At 46.8% G+C, this 26,580-nt stretch overlaps 1 protein-coding gene across 4 annotated transcripts; it reads right to left on the reverse strand.

Moving 5' to 3' along the window:
- Positions 1 to 276: 276 nt before the first annotated feature.
- On the reverse strand, positions 277 to 26,355 carry ppp3cca (protein phosphatase 3, catalytic subunit, gamma isozyme, a). Of its 4 annotated transcripts, none has more exons than XM_079270304.1 (15): positions 26,128 to 26,355; positions 25,711 to 25,908; positions 19,648 to 19,845; positions 18,042 to 18,166; positions 13,567 to 13,678; positions 11,674 to 11,819; positions 11,423 to 11,562; positions 10,855 to 10,932; positions 10,678 to 10,772; positions 10,457 to 10,582; positions 9,777 to 9,854; positions 8,623 to 8,707; positions 8,143 to 8,240; positions 2,594 to 2,620; positions 277 to 563 (listed from the first exon to the last, which is right to left on the reverse strand). In XM_079270304.1, exons 2-15 carry the CDS (start codon positions 25,769 to 25,771, stop codon positions 412 to 414), a joined length of 1,521 nt encoding a protein of 506 aa, XP_079126430.1. In that variant the 5' UTR covers positions 25,772 to 25,908; positions 26,128 to 26,355; the 3' UTR covers positions 277 to 411. The 4 variants fall into 4 exon arrangements, 3 of the variants coding, with proteins under 3 accessions (XP_079126430.1, XP_079126429.1, XP_079126431.1); XM_079270303.1 differs by having other exon boundaries at positions 277 to 572; XM_079270305.1 differs by lacking the exon at positions 2,594 to 2,620 and having other exon boundaries at positions 277 to 572.
- Positions 26,356 to 26,580: the final 225 nt, after the last annotated feature.

A 26,580-nucleotide genomic window follows, 5' to 3' on the forward strand; every position in this document is an offset into this window, starting at 1 on the left:
TATATGTATATATATATATGTATATATATATATAGATATATATATATATAGATATATATATAGATATATAGATATATATAGATGTATCAACCGATTTGTCCGCCTTCTTTCCCCGCCGACTGTGGGCAGAAGATCAACAGGCTGTGTCAGCGGAGGAGACAGAGGGAGGAGGAGACAGAAAGAGAGGATTAGACAGAGAGAGGAGGACACAGAGGGAGGAGGAGACAGAAAGAGAGGGGGAGACAGAAAGAGAGGGGGAGACAGAGGGAGGAGGACACAGAGGGAGGAGGACACAGAGGGAGGAGGACACAGAGGGAGGAGGACACAGAGGGAGGAGGACACAGAGGGAGGACACAAAGAGAGGGGGAGCGGTGAAGGGGGTGTGGGTTGCGTGGAGATGCGGTCGGTTGCCTATCCGTCAGTGCCGTTCTTGTTGGAGGTGTTGGTGTTGATGGTGGTGCCGTCAGACTGCTGGCTGTCTTTGCGCGGCGGCATCCTCTCGTTTATCCTGTCCAGGCCGCGCGCCTCCTCGAAGTTACGAATCTTCCTCGTGGGAGAGAAGCCTTGAATGGCTGAAGAGACACCAAATAAGAACAATCAGATCAGAGGCCGGGGGCCTTCAGCAAGTCAACGGGATTCCTTGTAGAATTGAATATAATGAGCACAAAACACAGCGTGAGCCGAGCACAGTGCAGACGACCAGTGAACACATGCACAGGTAAACAAGGCCTCCTAAGCGAGAACAGTACAACACCTCACACTTGGTAGACTTACGTAAAGTCCAGAAACAGCCGAGGAAACCAGAAAATGTGTGCAAATGAAGAGGAGACTTGTTCAGAAATACCTTCAATCATTTCAATGATCAATTCAAAGGTGAGATGGACACGCCCAGGGGAGGTTATAGAGGTGGGTCAACATTCAGAGGAGCATCGAGGGTACTCTTGCACAACCAGAGATGTGGGACATGAACACGTAAGCTCAGTGATGCCCAACAGAGCCTACTTCTGCAGTTGCCATGGTAACATGGGAAGGTTTTGGAGGAGCTCAAAAATATCCAATTTGATCAAAGAGATATATTTACATATTGGTGTTTGAGAGAAAAACAAACATCCAAATAGATATGGGTGTGATGCTGCCCTTCAGTAAATAGTGTTAATAAGTCAGCTAGCCTGTGAAGCTAGCCTGTGACGCTAGCATAGCTTCACTGTGTCACAGCTCAGCTCAGCTGCTTCACCTCTCAGACAAGTGATGACAAGCAGTGAGCAAGAACACAGACTGAAGTCTATCGCTAAAATAATAAGACAGCAGGTTTAAAGTCAATGACGTGAAAGCGGTTTGAATAATTTGACAAACAGCCTAAATAAATGAGCTGAAAGTAACGAATGAACAGATCAATTATTAGCCAAAATGTATCGACGAATTACTTAAATACTGAGTTAAAAGTAAAGAATAAACAGTAAGAATAATAAGCTAAAAGTGACAAATAAAAAGCAGCGCTAGATATCTTCTATCTCATAATTTGACTTTCTATCTCAGAATTATGACTTTCTATCTAATAACTTCGACTTTCTATCTCATAATTTCGACTATGGGGATATTTTTATTATTATTAGTCTAACTTATAAAAAAAAAAAAAAAAAAAAATAAAGATTTTTTTTTTTTTTGCTGGCGGATTCGCGGGCCACATAAAATGACGTGGCGGGCCGAATTTGTCCCGCGGGCCGGGAGTTTGAGACCCCTGTCTTAAAGTAATGATAGAACAGCTGAAATGAGTTAAAACTGAAAATGAACTTAAAACCAACCCAATAACTGACAATTCCACTGTGTCACACACAAAGCAGGTTGGGAAGCACTGCTTTAAGTTATCCTGCCTGAACACACTGTGCACTCTGCCTGTGAGCTTATACTGTACTCCCATATCGATTGATAGGACTAAATATTTTACATTTATGTATTTGATACACAGCTGCCAGTCTCAAGCAGAAGGGGCCCAACGGTGTAACCGGATGAGCTTCTGAGAATGTCCCCGGCAGGGATGTCCCCGGTCTTATCTTAGTCGGGTCTTAGCCAGCTTTTCTCCCTGTGGGGAGCTACACTTGGCAGGAAAAGTCCCTTGTGACCAAAGCCGGGAAATCCTTGTCAACAAGGAGCAAGCCGCGTCCCAAAGCCGAGACACATAACCAGCTGCTCTGCAGCATAGACCGACTCCAGCCTGCTTCAACTAAGATTGGTGGGAATATGAATAAGTACCTCTTTAATGCATTCACACCGCTCATGCAGCTGTTGCTCCCAAAACAGTTTGCTGGAGTAGTTGTAGCTTCTTTCCAATGTGTGATATGTTCATATTTAATCTATGATTATTTTATTCTGCCACTGAGTACATAACATGTTCTAGTGACAGAACCAGCGTGATCCGACAGACACTGACAATGCAAGAGCAACCGGCCATTAGGTCATCTACAGTCATACAACAGTCAGTGAGAGAGACACAGCGGGGACACTTGTAAACACTTTACAGGTGGGGTTGTGTTTAAACGGTGAACATCACACACAAAACAAAGTCATGAGATTTGAGCCTGACAGCCATGCGTACCTTGTGCTTTAGCCGCCTCAATCGTAGCTACGTTACAGGGAGTCGAAGAGGGGGGGGGGGGTCATCAGAGACAGCAAAGTAGTCAAACAGTGATGTCAAACGGTAAACAGACAGCAGAATACAGGCCAACACATGTGGCACAGTCATTATGGAGGGAAAGAAATTCAGCCTTGATCAACACATGTCAGTCGGTGGGAAGGTGAGAGAGGAAGCCTGCTGGAGGTTCAGACGGTGTTGGTGTTAAAGGGTCACGAGGACTTAGGAGTGGAGAGCCGGAGGGGGGTGTGTGGGGGGGGGCCTCATTAACAGAATTTGATTAACTTTTCTCCTTTGAAAAGCATGTTTGAAACTTCAGAACTCTTCCTATTTGATGACAAAATGGACAAATTGACTTCTTATTGGATGTGCGGGGGTATCGTCCAATTCAATATCCAAATGTAGAAAATCATCCGAGTGCATGGAGAGTGATTTCTATGCATTCAAGATGATTGAGCGCTGTATTGGGATAGCGGCCTGCAGATGTTTACCCCCCCCCTGCACAATATCAGCAGCAGTACAGTAGCAGCAAAATCAAAGTGGGGGAAAACAAAGTGAAGAATCGAGAGGGGTGGACATAAATACACAATCAGTTGCCCTCCCTTTGTTCAAAGCGACTGATCTGAAAGCTGTGGCTGGGGGAGCGGACACGGACCATGACATTCTCCCAAAAGGTCAGCGACATGTGGTGTTGTCCAGCGCGGCACAGACTCCAGCACGTCCTCTCAGCGGGCCAGACCAGGCGCCGGCCTTTAGATCAGAGGGTCAGTGGCCACTTCCAGGCGACAGGGTGACCTCCCCCCAAACAGCCGGCCCGCAGCGGAGCCCCAAAAGTTTTTTGCTGCATGATGGGGGGGGGGGGGGGCCCAGTCACACAGCCCAGTTGGGACACACAGCAGTGGTTCTACCAATGTTTTTCAAAGATGTGAACATGTTCTGCCATCAAACTGCATGAGAAAAAATACTCGCTATTTTCGGTTTCACTTGTATAAAAGTGTTCTGGATTTCTTTTAGCCAGAAGAATCGTTATCTACTGGGATATACACGCATTTGCTTTACAACAGAGTTAGATGTGAAATGCGTGGATGGATGGATGGGTGGATGGATGGATGGATGGATGAGTGGATGCGTGGATGGATGGATGCGTGAATGGATGGATGGATGAATGCGTGGATGGATGCGTGGATGGATGGATGCGTGGATGGATGGATGCGTGAATGAATGGATGCGTGGATGGATGGATGGATAGATGAATGCGTGGATGGATGGATGGATAGATGGATGGATGGATGAATGCGTGGATGGATGCGTGGATGGATGGATGGATGGATGAATGCGTGGATGGATGCGTGGATGGATGGATGCGTGGATGGATGGATGCGTGAATGGATGGATGCGTGGATGGATGGATGGATGGATAGATGGATGGATGGATGAATGCATGGATGGATGCGTGGATGGATGGATAGATGGATGGATGTGTGGATGGATGGATGGGTGGATGGATGGATGGATGCGTGGATGGATGGATGGATGGATGCGTGAATGGATGGATGGATGCGTGGATGGATGGATAGATGAATGGATGCATGGATGGATGGATGGGTGGGTGGATGGAAGCGTGGCTGGATGGATGGATGGATGCGTGGATGGATGCGTGGATGGATGCATGGATGGATGGATGGATGAATGGATGGATGGGTGGATGGATGGGTGGATGGATGAATGGATGGATGGGTGGATGGATGAATGGATGGATGGGTGGATGGATGGGTGGATGCATGGATGGGTGGATGGATGCATGGATGGATGAGTGGATGGGTGGGTGGATGAATGGATGGATGTGTGGATGGATGACTGGATCGATGGATGGGTGGATGGATGAATGGATGAATGGATGCATGGATGGGTGGATGCATGGATGGGTGGATGGATGGATGCATGGATGGATGGGTGGGTGGATGCGTGGATGGATGCGTGGATGGATGGATGGGTGGATGGATGCGTGGATGGATGGATGGGTGGATGGATGGGTGGATGGATGGATGGGTGGATGCGTGGATGGATGCATGGATGCGTGGATGGATGAATGCGTGGATGGATGGATGCATGGATGGATGAATGCGTGGATGGATGCGTGGATAGATGGATGGGTGGATGGATGCGTGGATGGATGGATGGATGCGTGGATGGATGCGTGGATGGATGGATGGATGGGTGGATGGATGGATGCGCGGATGGATGGATGGATGCGTGAATGGATGGATGGGTGCGTGGATGGATGATGGATAGATGAATGGATGCATGGATGGATGGATGCATGGGTGGATGTGTGGATGGATGGATGCGTGGATGGATGGATGTGTGGATGGATGGAAGCGTGGATGGATGGATGGATGCGTGGATGGATGCATGGATGGATGGATGGATGGATGGATGGATGAATGGATGAATGGATGGATGGGTGGATGAATGGATGGATGGGTGGATGCATGGATGGGTGGGTGGATGCATGGATGGGTGGATGGATGCATGGATGGATGAGTGGATGGGTGGGTGGATGAATGGATGGATGTGTGGATGGATGACTGGATCGATGGATGGGTGGATGGATGAATGGATGCATGGATGGGTGGATGAATGGATGCATGGATGGGTGGATGCATGGATGGGTGGATGGATAGATGCATGGATGGATGGGTGGGTGGATGCGTGGATGGATGCGTGGATGGATGGATGGGTGGATGGATGCGTGGATGGATGGATGGATGGGTGGATGGATGGATGGATGGGTGGATGCGTGGATGGATGCATGGATGCGTGGATGGATGAATGCGTGGATGGATGCGTGGATAGATGGATGGATGGATGGGTGGATGGATGCGTGGATGGATGGATGGATGCGTGGATGGATGGATGGATGCGTGGATGGATGGATGGATGGGTGGATGGATGGATGCGTGGATGGATGGATGGATGCGTGGATGAATGGATGGATGGGTGGATGGATGCGTGGATGGATGGATGGATGCGTGAATGGATGGATGGATGCGTGGATGGATGGATGGATGGATAGATGAATGGATGCATGGATGGATGGATGGGTGGGTGGATGGATGGGTGGACAGATGCGTGGATGGATGGATGGATGGATGGACGGATGCATGGATGGATGCGTGGATGGATGCGTGGATGGGTGGATGGATGCGTGGATGGATGGATGGATGCGTGAATGGATGGATGGATGCGTGGATGGATGGGTGGATGGATGGGTGGATGGATGCATGGATGGATGGGTGGATGGATGGATGCGTGGATGGATGCATAGATGGATGGATGGATGCGTGGATGGATGGATAGATGCGTGAATGGATGGATGGATGTGTGGATGGATGGGTGGATGGATGAATGGATGGATGGGTGGATGGATGCGTGGATGGATGGATGGATGCGTGGATGGATGGATAGATGCGTGAATGGATGGATGGATGCGTGGATGGATGCATGGATGGATGGGTGGATGGATGCATGGATGGATGGGTGGATGGATGGATGCGTGGATGGATGCATGGATAGATGGATGGATGGGTGGATGGATCCATGGGTGGATGGATGCGTGGATGGATGTGTGGATGGATGGATGGATGCGTGGATGGATGCATGGATAGATGGATGCGTGGATGGATGCGTGGATGGATGCGTGGATGGGTGGATGGATGCGTGGATGGATGGATGGATGCGTGAATGGATGGATGGATGCGTGGATGGATGGGTGGATGGATGGGTGGATGGATGCATGGATGGATGGGTGGATGGATGGATGCGTGGATGGATGCATAGATGGATGGATGGATGCGTGGATGGATGGATAGATGCGTGAATGGATGGATGGATGTGTGGATGGATGGGTGCATGGATGAATGGATGGATGGGTGGATGGATGCGTGGATGGATGGATGGATGCGTGGATGGATGGATAGATGCGTGAATGGATGGATGGATGCGTGGATGGATGCATGGATGGATGGGTGGATGGATGCATGGATGGATGGGTGGATGGATGGATGCGTGGATGGATGCATGGATAGATGGATGGATGGGTGGATGGATCCATGGGTGGATGGATGCGTGGATGGGTGGATGGATGTGTGGATGGATGGATGGATGCGTGGATGGATGCATGGATAGATGGATGCGTGGATGGATGCGTGGATGGATGGATGGATGGATGGGTGGATGGATGCATGGATGGATGGGTGGATGGATGCGTGGATGGATTGATGGATGCGTGGATGGATGGATGGATAGATGGATGCGTGGATGGATGGATGGATGGGTGGATGGATGGATGGATGGGTGGATGGATGCATGGATGGATGGATGGGTGGATGGGTGGATGGATGCATGGATGGGTGGATGGGTGGATGGGTGGATGGGTCGATGGGTGGATGGATGGATAGATAGAATCTTTATTGGCATATTGAAAGTAATGGACAGTTACAGGTAACCGAGCAGAGGTAACATAAGCATCGTTATTTCTTATCTGTAAATAGGTGTGCGTATGTAGGGGCTTGCATGTACTGTTCAATACAACTATATTGACGACAAACTGTTTAAAAAATAATTATATATAAATGAGCTGGAGCTAGCAGGTGGTTAGCTTAGCTTAGCATAAATACGAGAAACAGGGGCAGATCGCTAGCGAGACAACCGGTTACTGTTCCTGTCAAGAAAAAGTACAGCAAATAAAATGGAAGATTGTTGTTTTTACACTCACGGATGGTACAAGCGATATATGAAGTGCTAACTCGTGAGTTTTAGACGTGGTGGCAGGCAGATGTTGTTACCTTTAGACCGAGCCAGGCATCAGTCAATCTAACTCTGAGCATAAAGCAAATAAAGGTATTTTTTCTGCTTTATGAAGAGTTATAATAGTGATACAGCTTTACCTAGTATTAGGGAATGAGATGAGTACCTGCCAAATACAGGGTACATGTCTGCTGTGGCAGGGAAAGGTTTCAGGTCCCCAAGTATTTTTGAACGTCTACGTTGAAAATGGTATGGGATTAAGGTTACATGATATATTCCATAGTTCTATTTTCTGGTGCCACCGACTCAGTTTAGAATTATTCACCATTGCACATGAATATATAAAAATATAGATTTGCTGGCAGCAAAAAACAAAACAAAACCACATGCTTGGTGACAAGGCGTTTCCTCGGGGGTCAGTGAAGTGACGGACAGTTTCTTTTCATTTATTAGCCGCACCCCAGTATGAGAACCAATTTGAATAGCCCGACCTGGAAACCGCTGCAGCACTGTGTGTGTGTGTGTGTGTGTGGGGGGGAGAGAGACAGAGGGAGGGGAGTTATTAATAACTCACTCGGATCGCTGCTTTGTCACTTTTTGACCCGCTCGTATCACTACAAGGGGCTGGACAGCGGGTCGTGCTGAACGGCAGCTAGCGAGGAGGAAATCAAACAACAGGGCGACCGAGTATAAAAGACACTTACCGGTCTGCAAGGTCTGCTTTCCCCCCGACAACACTCCCACGGGAAGAGTTCCAGTTGGGGTGAGGCCTTTAAGCGTGAGCACATTCTCGCTTTCCTCCCTGGTCCGAAAACAAAAACAGGGCATAACTGTGTGCACATGACATTACATTCCTCTTGCAAAGCACTGTGGGCCAAGCCAACCTATCAATGATCAGGATTTATCTGTAAATCTTGATTTTGTTTCTGAAGCACCCTGACTGACCCGTATGCGCTGGTCCGAGTGTCAGGCCGCTCTTGCAGCAGCATTAATCTGGAATAATGTCTCATGTCATTATACGGTCTGCCTGCGTCGTGACTCATCTCGTGCCAGCTCATTAATCCTAACATTGTGTTTTCAATCACAACTTCATTGTGCACTCAGCTGACCTGCGATTGGATTTGCACAGAGCTCACTGTGATCTGAGTGCCACCACGAGTAGATCAAAAGGACGGGGGACAGACCTGAGGACTGCGAAGACCCGGGCCATCTTCCCCACGGCGCGGATCTTGTTCCGGATGACCTCCTTGCGCATCGCCGAGGTTCCACCTGGAACGAGTTTCAGAGCGTTAAAGTTAAGACCACCTGGAGGGTTACATACAGACGTTTACATCCTTTGCTATCGATTTCTTTTTAGCATTTCCTTAAAATCAACAACGCGTTGTATGAAAGCCTTGTGTGAGGAGAACAAAGGATGAAACATTTCGGAGATGAACTGAGGGTTTAATTATGCGTTTCAAAGCGTAGCGGCAGAACTCCCTCGTCAGCATCACACATGTGGGACCTAGACTGTGGCGTATGAATGGCTGTACAGCTCCCAGCATTCTAGGAGTTCTACACATCCACTTGAACAACTAAACTGAAAATGCAATTTGCAGAATAAGAGAACAGAACCAGGGAGGAAATCTACAACCCAGGCGTGCAGTATTGGGCTGTGATTTGGTTATTATGAGGTATGTGGTGTTAATATATACAGTACATATATCTGTCATCTGACCACCGTCGGAGCTTCAAGAGAACATTGTCGGGTGTTTGTGAAACTTGAAACGAGGCGTTTTGGTTTCCTGTTCATTTTGAGTTGATTCACAGAGACTTGAAATCTGATCTGATCTTCTGTTTCCTGCCGCTGCAGAACAAAAACTAGATAAGTTTTTATTCCAAAATCTGAGGTCCAATGTTTTGTAGGTTCCCGCTCTCCTCTCATACGCATTGAATGTGTTGTAACTGTAATGTTCATTCTGTACACATGACGTCCATCCTGATAGAGGGATCCCTCCTGTTGCTCTCTGATCTCTCTCTCTTTTCTCCCCCTTTTTTTGGGGAGTTCTTCCTGTTCCGATGTGAGGGTCAAAGGTCAGAGGATGTCGTATGTGTACAGATGGTAAAGCCCTCTGAGGAGAATTTATGATTTGTGATTTTGGACTGTACAAAATAAATTGAATTGAATCAAATTGAATCCTGTTTGGACAACTAGAGCTAAAACATTGCACAATGACATGAACTTTAACCGCCATTCAGTGCTGACATACACCTTTCCATTTCTAGACTAAAACCGTGGCAACAATAATAATAACATTTGTCATTGAATGCAACAGGCGTCTTATTCAGCGCAACTTACCTTCATAGAGGTCGTCTCCCTCTGACATGAGCTCATCGTCAGAGCAGATGTTCAGTACATTCACCAGCATCTCCGTCACTGTTGGGGGGGGAACCAAATCTGAATTATCTCAAGGGATACATGTATGTGGATGACATCTGAATGTCCTGAAGTTCTACAGGCAGCTAGAGAACCATAAATAGATGCATACAACAAAGAGCCTTTAGCGGTAGAAGCAAACAAAATGACTAATGTTTTGATCAATAATGTACATGTTCTGCTTTACAAAGCTTCCCTTTTGGCTAACAAATGATAAAACATCAACTTAAATGACCGACTCACGGCTGTGTGCTTACGCCAACCAGTCAAGTCACAGTTTACATCCACGTCCGTCCAAAATGTCATCAATCTATTCTCTTTTTTTGACATTTTTGTGAAATTGTCATAATCAGCAAATTTATTCTTGAGTTACGGACAACAACGTTTTGTGAGGTCACAGTGACATTTGGACCACCAAATTCTTATCAGTTGACGTTTGAGCCAAATATGAAGTCATTCCTTCAAGGCTTTGCTGCGAAAGGGACGGAGAAGCCGAAAACACAAGGCCTTTGTCGGGCTCGGTATATTCCACAAAGTCAACTCTACACAGGTTCTATTTCGGGATTTCCACACATTTGCTTTTAATGAAATGGCAAATGTACCTTTCTCCCCAACAAAAGGCAAAGACCATGTGAATACATCCATGAAGTTGGGCAGCCAGTAAGGGTGGGGGGAGCAGTTGAACTGTCGGATGTTCATCACGTTGTTCTCATACTTTAGCACAGCAGCTGGGATTGAACGAGGGAGAGAGATTCAAGGACTGCAGCCTGGTAAATATGAAGCAAACACAACAGCGAGAGTGAGGGCGGAAGAAGACAAAGACCTTTGTTGTTGTAGACGTCCAGGTAATTTGGAGCTGAGAAGATTGTGATTAAAGAAGGGAAGCCTGTGGTCTGGCTTTTTCTGTACATCCGATACCTGTTGAGCCGCAGACCAAAAGGCTCATCCACATATTCTTCATCACAATACGCGGGAAATGAAAAACGGTAAGTCCACTTACCCTGCATCCTGTGCTTCATGGGCTCTTATTACTGACAGCAAGTTATTATTTACCAAAAAGTCACAGACGGCCGAGTAACTGCAACAAGAAAGAAAAGCAGAGACAGCCCTTTCTTTACTTCACCCCGCTACTAATCCATCAGGAATCAGCAAGACAAATGTGAAGACGAGCAACATTTCATACATCAACATGACCAGCAAGGGATTTGACTGAACGGCTGTTTGTAAATCCATGACTACGTTAGTGTGTAAAGTTATTCCTCGTGCTGCTAGCTAGTTTACACAAGTCATTGACTAAACCAATCGCAGCTGGGCTCCAAATACCTCAATCACTCTCACTTTGGCACCATCATCAAAACGAACAGAAGAGTAAAAAATGCCTCCTGACGTCAACGTGTTGACATGCCTGCATGAGCAGGTGCCACACGATTGTTTCCTACTCTGATCAAGCGGCTTTAATTGACATGAAGAAACCCCTCATTTGACATGAAAAGAAAGAAATAAAGTGCTGCATTTGTATCTGCTCTGTTTGGTGCGAGAGCGATGAAGGCAGCGGTGCTGTCTAATACCTGAAAAAGTAAGAGCAGCCTCTGACGGAGTTGTGGTTGAAGTGTTCGGTTGACTTTTCGCTGCCGTAGTCCTCCCCGGGGTCCGCCCAAATCAGGTCACACATGGGCCCGAATGCCGGAGGCTCTTTAAACCTGTCTAACTGTTGAGCAGAAACAAACACACATGTCAGATCAATAACATCAGGCAGGCCATTTATTGGTTTTCTAGATGACAGAATCATGTTTTTTTCATGTGCTTAGTGATCACTTACTTTCCTTATGTCATCTAGGCAGTTGATCTCTGGTGACAGTCCACCGTGCACACATAGGAACTGTTGGTTGAGCAGGGCGGCGAGGGGCAGACAGTCGAAGGCCTCCATGCAGGCGTCGTACACCCGTTCAGAGTATTTTATTTTACCTGCAGAAAACACAAAGTAGGATTCTGTTTTTTTCTGCAGCTCAACCGATGTTAGAATAATCTGTAATGCCTTGTAGATATCGAGGTCCGTCAGACGTGTTGTGAATGCAGCTCACAGTAGAGTGAGCTGGACTGTCTGGAGGCAGCGTCTGCAGCACCTTCAGGGCAGGAGGAAGTGGACTTCCTTATAGGGCGCAGAACAAAGCCAGGTGACACAGCACAGCGTGGGCGGTGGAGACGGAATTGAACGCAATGCTCGAGTGCAGAGTGAGTGCTGCATTCAAGGCAGAGAGAAAGGTCTGTAGATCAGAGCCTTGTACTTAAAATCAGTACTCTTTCGTTGTGTACGGCGTGGGAATAGTTTAAGACATTTGTACGTGTTTAAATGAAACTAAACCTTGACAAACAATTCATCTTAAAATGCGTTCTGCCTAATCTCCTCAGGTTCAGAGACAAAGAGACTCCCACCTGTACTCATGGGTTCCCTCTCATGGGTTCCCTCTCATGGGTTCCCTCTCATGGGTTCCCTCTCATGGGTTCCCTCTCATGGGTTCTACTGGTCTGCTGTCTATAAGGGCAGCACGTTGGATGTGAGCGTTGTTGAAATGTAAACACACTACCATCAGTTAAATTCAATTCATTTATCAAACCATTATTTATTTGTTTCCCTTACAATATGTTTGGCAGCATCTGTTGCTATAATTGTATAAATCTGTTGCTACTAAAAAAGGGTTTCTGAACATGATTATACTTTTTTTATGCTTCAGAGCACAAACTCAAAATAAGTTGAAGGGCTCTCAGCTGGGTTCTTCCTGAATACTTTTGTAATGCAACATAGAATGAAAGCAGCTTCGAACAATAGTTCCTCATTCATTCTGCTTATTCAGATGAAATCACAACCATAGCAATGAGCTGCATTCAGCCAATGATAGTCAGCAGAATACTATGATACGATTGAATCGCAACGCATCGAAGTATGGTTTCAGAATGGCAGAGCATGTATTGATATCTGCACTGATGATCTTGAGAGCGAGATGAACAATGATCCTGCTGAAGAACACGAGCAGCAGAGCCGCTCCGCTTGTTGGAGGTTGGTCTCGTCTGCTCCCACTACATGCCATCATACACCACACCGCCTCCATTGAGCTGGCAGCCACCGATGGACAACTATCAACTCAACAAACCGCTGTCACGCATGCATCGAACAATCAACTGTGTGTCACGCCTCAAACGAGCAGCAGCCAAAGCGCTGAAAGGTGGCACACTGTAATGGTGAACAGATGAGCTGGTATGAAGGGAGCTTGATGTGTTTGCAGCTGGCAGGGCTGTCTTTGTTTGAGTCTGCATACTAATGCCTCCGCACTGGCCTCTCTCTCACACACGCCTGCCTGCCTGCTCTCCATGCTCCAGCAGTTTACAGTCTGCAACATGAAGACAAAAGGCTTCTCTCACACTGACGAGCTGCCACGTTGTGCGACGGGACTCCCTGAAGAGCCCACAGATGTGACAAAAGCGTCCTGCTTGTGGGAAGCTCGTCCTTTAATTAAGGGGAGTCAGTCACCTCCTTGTTTGTGCATGTTGGCCGTGAAGAGGACGATCAAACCGACAGTGACAGCGAGGGCCAGCCTGCACTTACACTATGAGTGGCGCGCCACTCCCTCACGCCCGGGCATCGCCTGAAACCTGGAAGCTGATTGATGCAGAGAGCGCACACACATATTGGACCGTTGTATTCGACCGCACTTACATTCCTGTTTGAAGGTGAAGTACTCTGTGAGGTGTCGGCACTCGTGGTTCCCCCGCAGGAGGAAGAGGGTGCTGGGATGGTTGATCTTGAGCGACCAGAGGTAGAGAACACACTAAGGACAGACAGCGGGAGAAAGGATGCTTATAGGTTATAATTCCTTCTACAATATCTATTTTATATTACTGAGAAAACATCTTCAAACAACTGGATTTAGGTTTCTCGGCAAAAACGTCATTTTACAAGATGACATTTGAACACATGGTGATAGTGTTGCAATTGACTTTCACTCAATGATCACTGCGTGCAGCAGAATGCTGCTGAGCTGTGCAGCACGATGGGGATGAATCACAATACATGTCTGAGTAAGTTAGTTCCTCCACGGCTTATTTTGGACTTTATGTCGCCAAGAAATTAAACAAGGATGATGTGTGTGTGTGTGTGTGTGTGCAACATAAAAACGCGTAACGTGAATGTGACCTGCAAAAGAAATACAAACCAGCCACCACTCGAGGCCGCTCAGCTACAAAAAGATGTACTTTTGATTGGCAGACGATTGTTCATTGCGCCTCCATTGGTACCGTAATGATAGTCCACAGACTATTTAAAAAAAGAAACCAAATGACTTCCTGTCGCATGGATCCACTCACACGTATGATGAACTATGACGTGTCGCAGAAAGATCTATTTTTTCCTTCACAAACTAGTCTAAGAAGAAACATTTTCCTCTTTGCCATATTAATAGGCTCTAGTTAAAAGCAAAAATATATACATACATATATACATACATAGTATATAAACACACACACACCAAACGCAGAGCAGCATTTACAAGCCAGGTGAACTTGCTTTCTCTTCAGTGCTCGGTCAAGGCACGGCCGCCACCACGTCTCTGGAACGAGGGGACAGAGTCAGCAGGTGTGTAACCACAGAACTGAAGAAATGGAACGAGGGAGCCACGACGAACTTGTCTTTTTCTCTTTTAATGTTGGGGGGGTAGTACAGTGTAGATAAATGTGACTTGATCTCTCATGTGTGGAGGCACAGAGACACGGCTGGAGGCTGACGTGGGTTCTAATGAGAGCAGCCAGACAAAGGGAGCAGTGCTGCCGTCAGCTCAAACCCAGACACACTTCAGCCTGTGTGTGTGTGTGTGTGTGTGTGTGTGTGTGTGTCTACGGACGGCCGCGCAGAAGAAGAGGAGTGTAGAGACTGAAATGCATCGCTCTGCGGTAAAGGTAACGTGCCGCTTCAAGCGGCTACGCGACTCTTTATGTTGCCAAGGCGACCACATCCTGATATCCGTTTTCCTATATCTGTCTTATTCGTGACTGAAGGGAGCTCGGTGGCCTTGCTTTGAAATGTAGAGAATGTTTCAGTCTGGTGTTTCAGCCCTAGCAGCAAAAGAAAAACCAACAAGAGAGTCTGGTGCTTTCAGGCGCTTTTGCAGCAAGTCAGCAAATGAGGAGAAGCTGCTTCCTCTGACATGTAGAAACGTACCCGCAGATATAGATATGTATATATATCTATATATCATACATCATACGGACGAGTTAGTAGACTATAATAATGGACTACGGACTCAGCTTGAGCATTGTTTTGTAATGGTTATTTAATCTGACCGTAGTTCTCTGGATCATCATTAAATGGTGAACCACAGTCGGGACCTGGACCCAGTGATGGTGAATGAATGAGAAGTAAATTGACTTTTTAAGACACTCGGCAGAAGCGGAGGGTGCCTCCTGGACACGTCCCTCCACGCTGCCTTGTTTTTAGAATAAAAAGGTATCATGTCAGAATTCAGCGTTCCATTCCTTTGAATCAGCTGCTCCGTGTTGGTGCTTCACAGTGGGAGGTGCACTCTAGACACCTGTGATCACACCAGGGGCTGAGGGATGAGCACGGACATGCCAACAAGAGGAGAAGACCGCCTTTTCTGGGTTTGGGAGCAGGAAGACTTTCACTTTTCATTACAAATACATGGGCAAATAATCCCAGTGTCAAATTTTGACCCTTAATCGGCATCGGCCCTTCATTCCCTATGCTCTTTCAGTCCGCTCCTTTCATCTGTGACCTTTCAGCCACCTGTGTGCTGCCCGGAGCCCATCAAAAGAGTGGTCCAAATGTTAGCAGACAGTAGTGTGCCAATGGTAGTTATCCATCTATTACTTTGACTGTGATGCTCAGTCATCCACACTTACTTTATTGAAGTATTTTTACTTTGACTGTGATGCTCAGATCGACAGTTATCCAGTTAAACCCTAACCCAAGTTAAAGATTGTCCATTTAAAAAGGAAAAAGCAGCTTTTCCCACTCTAAACTATCGTTGTTATCCTCTACTGACCATCTCAGCACAGTCACACAAACAAAAGAACATCTTTCCCTTTTTCATAGCACTTCATTTCAATTCAATTTCCAATATATTTTTTACAGCCCAAAATCACAAATTTGCCTGGGAGGGCTTTACAGTCTGTACACATACAACATCCTCTGACCTTTGACCCTCACATCAGAACAGGAACAACTTTAACCCTTTAACGGGGAGAAGAGAGGGAAAGGCCTGAGCACCAGAGGAGGGTCCTCCATCAGGACGGACAGAAGTGAGAGCGATGTCATGTGCACAGAATGAACATGACAGAGTTACAGCACGGACAGTTCAAAAACTAAATCGATGCCGCAGAACAAGACACCTTTTCTCTTATTCCAAGCATTCTTCTTCCTTGGCAAAACCTGGCGCCGATACTCCCACAATGCAACTCGACCACCAACAGTTTGGTCAGAGATGTGTGTGTCTCAAGCTGCTGTCATCATGAAGCCCTTCTTTCTCTACACTGCGCTCCACAGCATAACAGGTACTCCGCACCACCAGATGGGTTTTTTCCAACTTTTTTACGTCGTCAGCCCCAACCAACGCTGCTCACATGCTCCACAGTGAGCGTTAAAAAGTCCTCTGAAGTATTCACAGGAACAATTTCAGATTGATGTGTTGAAAAATACAGATGTTGATGCTGATATGGTTGTCCAAATTCAAAAACTCTTGTTTTAGCTAATTACAGCTGACGTACTCTTTGGCAGAATTTCTTTGCAGCTCCCGAACAAAAACCATTGTGAAAGTAGGGTTGTTAGGTATATACACAACTGAGGTGAGGGTTACCCAGCAGGAGTGTTTTCTGTGGTCATTTTCACACCTTTATTTGTTTTACCCATGAAACTGGATCCCCATTTCAACTGCTATGAATCCAAGGCCACTATAGCCGGAGTCTCAATAAGGGAGCTGCAGTTTCACTTTGCACAGCCAGACTGCAGCTCCCTGTTCCATGTTTAACCATCGCAGAAGCAAGTACGACCTGTGCCCTTTCAAGTCCTCATCGAAATAGAACTTCAGACAGCAAGACCCAGTTGGTCATTTGGCACTAAAGTGAGATTCTCAAAGCAACGCTGCGGTAAGCCTTTAAGATTGGAGGCGCTATTCTGACCCACCATCTTAACCATCCTGAGAATCCAAACGGGACATACCAGCATGCAGTTCAGTTCACCTTGATCTTTTTACATCCTGGGTTTCTGGCAAGACCAGCTTAGTGGTCCCGACATGTCGTGAGAGTCAAGTGCAACTGGTCTGCTTTGATCCAAGCCAAAGCTTTTTTAATAATGGATTATATATTTGATCATTTTGAAACAATAAATTGCACTTCATTAATATGTCGATATTATCCTGTTTTAATCTGCAATTCTAAATGTCGGGTAATACAATTCTAAATGTATTAATATAGCCTAATGACATCCCTATTCATTTAAACTGCCTATTGATGCTGTTGTACAGCGCCCACCATACAAAACAAGAAGTATGAGAAAGTCAAGATAAGATCACGCTTACACTTGCTGCTACTTACACGACTTACTATCACCAGCTAATGTCACAGAGCGACCGCAGCTCGCCAAACTCTCCGTGAATCTGTGTTTTGTGTGAACTCTTGTTCTCACAGAAACCACGTGGCCATCCTAAACGCTGGCTCACGCCGGCCTCCCGGCAACAAAAGACACTTTCCACAGGTCTCCGTCTCAGTTTACACTCTCCTGACAACTGTTCTGCTGCAACAACTCTTCCAATCCTAATTCCCGTGCAGCACGCTGGGAGAGCAGCAGCAGAGGTCCGGCTACATTATCACCCAACATCTGGACACAAGCACAGTCCAAACCTGGAGCCAAGGTCAAAACAAAGACATCTCATCAACCCATCACAAAGCAACAGTGAGCGGCTGGGACAATCCACTGGAACACATCACACTGTTCAATGCACCATGTTCACATTGTGACTTTGATTTCTAAGAAATGAAGAACATTCAAATGTAAGGATCTACAGTGGTTAAGAAAGCAGTGAATACAAACCGCTATATCTTCACAATACAACCCAAAGGGTTTTATTTCAAATGTCAAATAAATCATTGCAAACAAATAAGCTGGAAGAGCCAACAGCTTACCTCAATACTGAAGTATCCTCGATCTACGTAGTCACCGAGGAAGAGATACCGCGTGCTGCTGGGTGATCCCCCCACTTCAAACAACTTCATAAGGTCAAAGAACTGTCCATGGACGTCGCCGCATACTGTAAGAAGACAAGCACGCTGCTGTGACAGCTGTCACACCAACTGCAGGGCTGCTGATATGTTGTCTGTCTTGGTATATGTCGCTTCATTATTATAAAACCAGTCATACTTGCAAAAACAGGAAAATGATTTTGATTTATTAAACATTCAGAGTAGTTTTCTATTGTGTTCAAGGTAGATGGGAGGATTTATGGTTTGGTATGCATTACTAAACAGGTGAACGATGAATACTCATTCATTGGGTGTGGCTCTGAACCGGGTCTACACCAGCAATGTTGCAATGGAACACCGCCGAGGTTGGTGCTGTTTACTCTCTGCTCCACTATACCATCTATGCTGTCCTGACATATCACCAACATGGAAGTAGTGTCTGTCTGTCTTTCATGTCCATCAATATGAGCCACGCCTCCCACCCCATGCAGGACACTCTGGCAGCTCTGCACAGCTCCTTCAGTCACCGGCTGATTCACCCCCGGTGTCTGAGGGAGAGGTACCGCAAGTCCTTTCTCACCGCTGCACAACAACAAACTGCTCTCGGTGGACCACTAACACACTGAACACGAACACTGAACACGAACACTTTGAACACTTCTGAACACTTTAATTCATTCACCTGGTGCAATATCCAATACGTTTAAGTATTTATCTTATATTTTTATTCCGTCTGTATATTCTGTATATACTGGTATATTTAATGTTCTTCTTTACTGTCTTATTTTATTACTGTTCTACTGTTTACTGTTTAGTTTATTATGTTACTTGATTTTATCTTTATTTGATTTACTTGTGAGCAATGCTGCTGTAATCCTGTCATTTCCCCACTGAGGGACTCATAAAGGATTATCTGATCTTATCTTGGAGTCTTTCCCCCGAAGGACTCAAGGAAGTGCAGTGTCGAGTGCGATCTCTTGAGATCGACTGGACATATTTACACACTGTGTAGTGTACTGACAGGGAAGCCCTATCAACTGTTACACTGCCAAACTGCATGCTGGGTACAGTTTCTTCTCAGTCGCTCGCTAAAATATGAACTGTTACACCCGCTGAAGAGCATGCTGGGTACAGCTCGCTCTCAGTCTATGTTCGTGTGATCTTTTGCCCCCAAATGACAGCCATACTATCTGGCATTGCTGGGGGATACACTATGTCATGGGGGGTGCATTGTTGTCTTGCACGGCAGCTGAATTCTCGTCAGATCACATATCGCAAGAAAATCCATCTGGTCGGGCTTCAAAGTAATGCGTTTGCGTCCAGTGAGCCAGAGCACGGCCGACCGAGCTCCTGGGAGGAGCTCCTGGCAGTTCGAGGCGTGGCTTGGGTGTGTTCGTTCCATGTGACAGGTCATGTTGGCTGTATCACTGGAAGACTGTCTATTGAGCCATCTTGTACACTACGTGCGGTGTATACGTTCTGTAGGTGGTCGGGGGACATGGCTGCCATCGCAGCCCCTGCGCTCTCACCGGGCAGCTTGTCGGCCTACCTGTTATTGGTGCATCCACTTCCAGCATGCACTTCTCTTGGCGGAGGATGTTGGCCCCGTCGTTGATGATCTTTAGAGCCACGTCCTCTTCCACGCGTCCCTCTTTGACGAGGTGGTTGCGGAGCAGCTCGGCGTTGGGCTTGCCACTTTCAAACAGCTCCTTCACCGTCAGCTTGTGCTGCGGAGGGTACGGCACAGCTGTCGGGAGGAAAGAAATGGATTCGGACAATGCTGTCAATCACAATTAGTTATTTTTGCATTTAGAAAGGTTGAATTAGTATCGAACTTTTCAAATTGAAAATGTATTAAAAAGAATTCGATGAGGTGAATCCATGCAAGAAAAGAAGTACATTTCATGAGAGTAATATCGAACACATGACTCCTGAAGAATCCTTCTGCAGCTCAGGCTGCACTTTCTAACGTAATCATGAGGAGACATTTGCATCGACTGAGCCGAGGTGATGGCCTCAGCACAAGATGGCCGCGTACGCTACGCGATGATGCCATGCAGGTGATGGAAAAGACAAGACAGTAAGAAGCCCCCCCCTCTGAGTAATCGGCTCTGTACCACCTACACACCATCCTTCTACCGTCAACGCTGCTCAGGCTGAGGTCCGACGGCTTCTTGATCAAAACACAGCCAACACCCAAAACTGCTCAATGTAATTATAACATCCAGCATGGAGACAGCAGCGACGTGAAGACACCATCTCTAAGAGGAATGCTTGACACAAACTCACCAGTATGTGATGTATTATTCAATATGTGCCCAGAATTCAATCCAATTCTCCCAAATGGAGCATTAATGCAGTGAACTATACAACGTGTGCTTCATGTCCAAAATAAATCGGATTCTTGATATTATCCCAATGATCAACATTTGCATAATATCCTTTGGCATCGCTTCCGTCTTACATTAAGCATGTTTTACTTCTCCATCATGACAAAGAGTCAGACAATCTTTCTCAAGTCACTTGTGACGATATTCACGATTATCCCGAAGGTGGAAATTCACCACAATCAATTTATTGTGACGGTCTTTTATACCGTTTCGCAATAAAAGCTGATATTGTCACATCCGTAGCTGTGCCGGACCGCAGTGATGTACGGATCCTCCCCACGGTTCGGCCCACATGTGAACCGCGTAATCCGCAGTTTAACCATCAGAGTGTGAAATCAAGAATCTGAAAATAATTGACTACTTTCAAGTCCCCGATCCGTGTGAATAGCAGGAGAGCTAGCAACGTTGGCCGCACCGACGCTAACAGCTAACGTACGGAAGCGTACATAGTATGTGTTCGAGGTCTGCTCAGTGAAAATGTGTGCTGGCCGAAGGTCCATAGAAACCTTATCATGTGTTCAAATGTTATCTTGGGAAATGTAGTTTCTGGCTCGAAACATAAAGCTACTACAGGGAACTTCCATGTTGTGATGTCGGCCGTCTCCTTGGAGCCGGGAGCGTTTGAGCGCGAGGGTCCGGCGGTCTGCCCTGCTCAGCACTGGTTCTCCGGTGGGCCCAGCAACACGTGGGGTCTGTCTGCGTCTGCCCGCAGTGGGCTGGGCACTGTTGGATGCCCGGTTTGAGTCGGAGCTAAAACCGTTTCTGTTAAACTCGCCTTATTTCATCTCGTTCCCGAGCGGAATCTGACCGGTGGCACCGATGACAAGCGTTCAGATGAACTATATCGTTTGGTCTCCTTTGCTAATGTCATATAGAGGCATCATATTAAATGGAGTTGTATAAAATAGATATTAGAGAGGGAATTATCACGCGTTTAACTTTCTAACACTAGCTCTAAGCAGCTTGTCATTTTTTTGTCAATAGAAATAGTATTTTATTTCTTTATTTGAACTGTATGTTCTTATGCAAAACAAAAAGATGACGATAACAAAGTCATCTGCAATCCATATCGGCTGCCTTCAGAAACATGACGGGCATCTGTAGATGGTACATTTGCTCCGTTGTACTTCCTGTCTTACATACGATCCAATACGACTCAAATGACGAGTAGAGCGCGTGCGCTGCACACGTTGACCAGTAGCAGCGTCGGATCCAAGGCCTCTCACTTCACAGCTGCTTTCTCTAACAGGCACAAACCAAATGCATTCTGGCAGAGGTCTTCAACAGGGGGTACTGCAGGTGGTCTGTGACATCTTTGGTCGATTAGACAATTTAATAATATATATATATAAATATATATTTTTTTCTCTAAACATGAATGTGTCCATTGTTTAAATAGTTCAGTACTGTATGAAAGATAACAGGTATCTTTATGCATGGCAGTGCCACTAACAGGCCATCACTCATTTTCGTTTCCACATTTATGTTAAAAATGAAAACATCAGTGTGAATGGCTTGTTTGCATGATTATCATGCAATTGACAGACGATGTTGATATTGGCTTTGGTATCAGCTGACCTCCCTACTCACTGTACCTTACACATGTTTAACATCAAAACATGAACATATGAACCTGTGTATTATTTGAACAGCTTAGTATTGAATGCACAATAAAGAGGTATGTTTATACATGGTACTCGGCCCATTGAATATAAAACACAATATTATACAATGTATATAGTCGGGGGTCCCTGCTCCATCTCTCAGTTTGGGGTCCTTGGCCTGAAAACGTTGAAGACTGCATGGTGTTTATGGTGTACAGCTAGCGAGGGAGGCTCTTCAACAGGGTCTGTAGGGCATGCAGAGAGTTAACACAGAAGTGCAAAAATAACAATAGGATGTCAAAAGCGACTGCCTTTGTACAGCTTTAAGAAAGAAAAGAAAAAAGAAGTGCGCATTAAAAGCAGAGGAAAGACTGGCACAGTACACGCTTCCCATGCCGGATTCCTGATATCATCAAATGCATTCACAGGACACCCTGTGCCACCAGATGTGACAGAAATACTTGTATCGGCTCGTGGAAGTCAGCACTCCCTGTGCGATAAGCCGAGCCAGCGGAGGAGGAGAGGCGTTCTGAGAACGTCGTCACACCCACGCACAGCAAATGAAAGTGCAATGTGAAGGAAGAGAGAAAAGAAGCGCTGATGAATCTTTCGTGTGGGTGCGTGTTTGCTAATCAGCGATGCAGCAGAGGTGTATTCTCACTCACATCAGTCTGGACCTGAGGAACATATAAGACTACACGGACGGTTTACTGCTGTTTTTAAAGGAATGTTTGTCACATGGACACCGTTGAATTTATATCTGGTTCAATAAAGCAAGTGAAAGTGCTGGTAACTGACATTAGTTAGGACACAGACTGTAGCCTGCTCTGCAATAGAGTGCTGCAGGGATGACGGGTTTCTGTAGGCTGAAGGGATGGAACCAGCATCCTACTGGTTCCATCCATTGTTTTCATAAGATTTTGGATTATTGCAGAAAATGAGCTCTGTGGCAAACAAACGTTTATGATACTTGCACGTTTGTTCAGCAAGATAATCTTCACAAGTGAAGACCACTTTTATCATGTTTGTTTGAAGCGTGAAGGCAACGGGCAGAAGTAAAGAGACATGTCGCAAAACAAAACTTTGAAATCTCTTCAGCTTGTGTTAAACAGACTTTATTTCAGGCATCCGACCAAAAAAAAAAAACCATCGACTTCGACACAAATGGGAACCGGAAGCGCAAAAACAATGCCGACTCATTTTGGTTTTTTTGGGACTCATTCCTGCAGCGCTCTGTGGAGAACCCGGAGCACAGCTCCAGCTTGGCTAGCCTGTGCCCGAGGACACGCTGTTATGCGTTGTTGACCGGTGTGGTATAAATAAACAGGTAAGAGCTTATACGAGCCTATACGAGGCGCGGCCGCGAGGAGGGCTGGAAGCTGAGGTACGAGCCTTAAGAACGGATTAGCGAAAGCTTCTATTAGCAAGGGCTTCCAGATTCAGGGGCTGTTTACTTAAAAGCCTCGTCACTCTGAAGCTGCTCCAGTATGAACGAAGCAGACTCTGGGGGGGGGGGGGGGGGGGGCACAATGGGCACGAGATAACCAGGCCCACGAAGCGTTTCGAGCGACAACCCCGTGGGTCAAATTGACGAGCGTTAATTGGCCATGCTGGACGGTAATAGCTGGTCTCAATACCAAAGAGCTGAACGCCCCCCCCCCCAATCATCACAATGAATTCTATGTAGGTTTGCATGTACAATCAAGGCTGGACCAGTCTGTTCAAACACAGATACAAATGAACCTCTGGCAGCCGGCATCACTCAGTCCAAACAGCGTACGGTGGCAGAGAACGACGGAGACGTGAGGTTGGTTTTCTTCCACCAAACAACCCAATGAAGAAGAGGGGGGGGCGACCGGCTTCTTAGTAGAAAAACTGCATGGCCTAATTGGCATGAATGTTTGATGAACTCCTCAAAACTGGCAGACACACATCAGGGCCGCCTCTGCCCGACACGTCTGGCGTGACAACAAACAGCTGAAGAAAACAAAAGACACGCCGGCCTCCACCCGGCCCACCCAGGGGACAGCTGATACGAGCAGGGCCCGGGATATGTTCGCCCATTGTTTCCTAAACCAACACAATAGAGGGAGGATTGAATTACAAAGATGCAGCCGGGTGGAGATGAATGGAGCGGACTGGCTGGATGAATGATGAAGTCCACTTCAGATTGCTCTAATTATCAGTGAATGCATTACAGAGCCAGGCCTCGGGGGCTTCTTCCTCATCGCTCGTCAGCCGATCGTGTTGCGCCTTCCCCTCTGGCCTGCTCTTTGATTTGATTTCAAACACGGCGCATCAGGTTTAATTTGTAACAAAAGTTCACGTGAATCTTTTGTCACATCAGGCAACGGTGATGTCAAAATGGAGCCCAACTAAGCATCGTCTTGAGTGAGAAAAATGGGTAAAAAAACGACTAAAAACAAGTGATTGAGGCACCGGGTCGGCTGCAACACTGGGCAGCGAGTGAGCTTGCCTGTTGACTTACACAAGCAGAGCAGCATTAGTCTTCACGTAGTCTCACAGTTAAAGCCCCTTACAGCCACCAGTTACGCTAGAAACATCACTGCCACTAAAGAGAAACAACTATGATGGATTTTGAAGAGTCCGCAATTTCCAACCGTGCACCTATAGTGATATTTTGCCCTTGAAGCTTGCATTATTTTCATGCATATTTTTACAACCATCAGCAACGTATGACGTTGTAATACGGCGACAAATAGCGGTTTTGGGGTCGCAGAGCTGTCCTCACTCCAGTCTACATTTCGTCTGTCTCTTCTTCCCCGTCACGTTGCTCCTATTCTCTCTCTCTCTCCACCATGTGGCTGGCCATGTTGGGAACATCACTGGGGAGATTCTTTCCACAATTAACTCACCCTCTCCCCCACTGGCTCACACTTCAGCATTCCACAGTCCCTGGAAGGACACTAGTGCCCTTGCAGACGGACGGGGGATGTACAGTAGGCTGCGTTGGCATTAAGCGAGCGGTGGCGGTGGGGGGCTTGGTTCTCTCTCCCGGGAGCTACCTCAGACTTGGCGCTGTCCTGTCCGTCCCATCTCGGGGCAGACACAACAAACGGTGTCCCGCCTGTCCAACGAGCCGGGACAACCTCAGCGTGGAGGAATCCATCTTGTCAAATAAAAGCTCTGTCGGTAACCAGAGCAGACCATGGGTGTTCCACGTTCTTGTGAATTAAGATTTCATCCATCCTAAATGTCAAGGGGGTTGGGCCCCGACAGGAAGACTTCTCACCCTTGATTTCCACTATGTGGAGGTGTAGCACCCTATTAGTGCACGTATTTATGAAGCACTATCCTCAGCAATTATTGGAAAAAAGATGCCCTGACTCACCCCCATTTCTGAGCATCCCCTGGTAAACAGGAACAGTTTAAAAGCTCCACTAGACATATGACTATGCTGGATAATTACTCTAGACAACGTGACGGCTCGTTGTGTCGTAGCACTATATTCTGGAACACATCCTCAGCCACACGCCATCTTCGACAGGAAGGGGTTTGGGACAAAAGGATCCCCAAAGCCACAGGTGGTTCTTCAAATCACGCGTTAGCTTTGTAGTCAAATCATTGAGAACCGCGAGTAACGTTTGAAGCACTCACCTTTCACCAGCCGCTCCGTGGTGGACTGTTGCTCCGCTTTGTCCTTATCCTTCCCGGACATCTTCGCTTCGGCTGAGGGCTCCTTTCGGGATCAGATCTTGAGGGGCTCTGCTGCCAGCTGGCCCGGAGACGATCGCACCTCCGCCTGGTGTCGTCCGCTCCGGTCCGACTGCCGGTCGTGGTCGGTAACGTTCGCTCCTTCCAACGAAACGGTACAGATTAGCTCGCGAACAGAGCTCGAGGTCTTGTTGTGGGTCGACTGGCTAATTGCCTAGCTAGTTTGCGACAACATCAATGCTAGCGAGTAATTACGGGACAAAGTAGTAATTCTGACACAAAACACTGGCGCAATGTAATACACATGAAAGAACAGAGGCCAGCGTTTGCTGTGTAATAGTTGTCTCGTCCAAATATTACCTGGAGGGAGGCTGCCGCTGTCAGATAATCCGCTTTAGTGACTCTTTTCTTCAGATAGTTAGCCAGCTAACATCTTAACGGCAAAGACAGCGATGGGACACTGGCGTTTCATCTTCTACGTGTGTTGTAGAAAACAAATGGCCTCTCGTGAAGTCGGTTAAACGTTACTTGGTGTCGATAAACAGCGAGAGTCCCTCCAGGATGCAGCCGGCGTCTCAGTGTATCCTCCCCTCAGATTAAACTCCAATCTGACAGCAGTGAGGAGACTTCCTACAACATGGTGGAGCCCATGTCACGTGACTATGGACATGTAACGCGTGCTTCAGGGTGCGTCCCAAAATACAAACCCTTTCTATTGAGGGGTCCTGCTTCCAGTCGTTGCTTCTCGGAGCATAAAAAGGGGCAAACACCTCGAGATACTGCGGCTAAAGCGGCAAAGCACGCGGTGTGTCC

The sequence above is a fragment of the Melanostigma gelatinosum genome (genome assembly GCF_949748355.1).
Source record: "Melanostigma gelatinosum genome assembly, chromosome: 6".
Lineage (NCBI taxonomy): Eukaryota > Metazoa > Chordata > Actinopteri > Perciformes > Zoarcidae > Melanostigma > Melanostigma gelatinosum.

Coding starts and splice junctions, on each gene's coding strand:
- ppp3cca (XM_079270303.1), bottom strand. CDS start 25,771: ATGTCCGGGAAGGATAAGGACAAAGCGGAGCAACAGTCCACCACGGAG. Junction 18,167..19,647: donor AGTGGATGCACCAATAACAG/GTAGGCCGACAA, acceptor GTCTTCTTACAG/TATGCGGCGACGTCCATGGA. Junction 11,820..13,566: donor CTTCACCTTCAAACAGGAAT/GTAAGTGCGGTC, acceptor TGTTTTCTGCAG/GTAAAATAAAATACTCTGAA.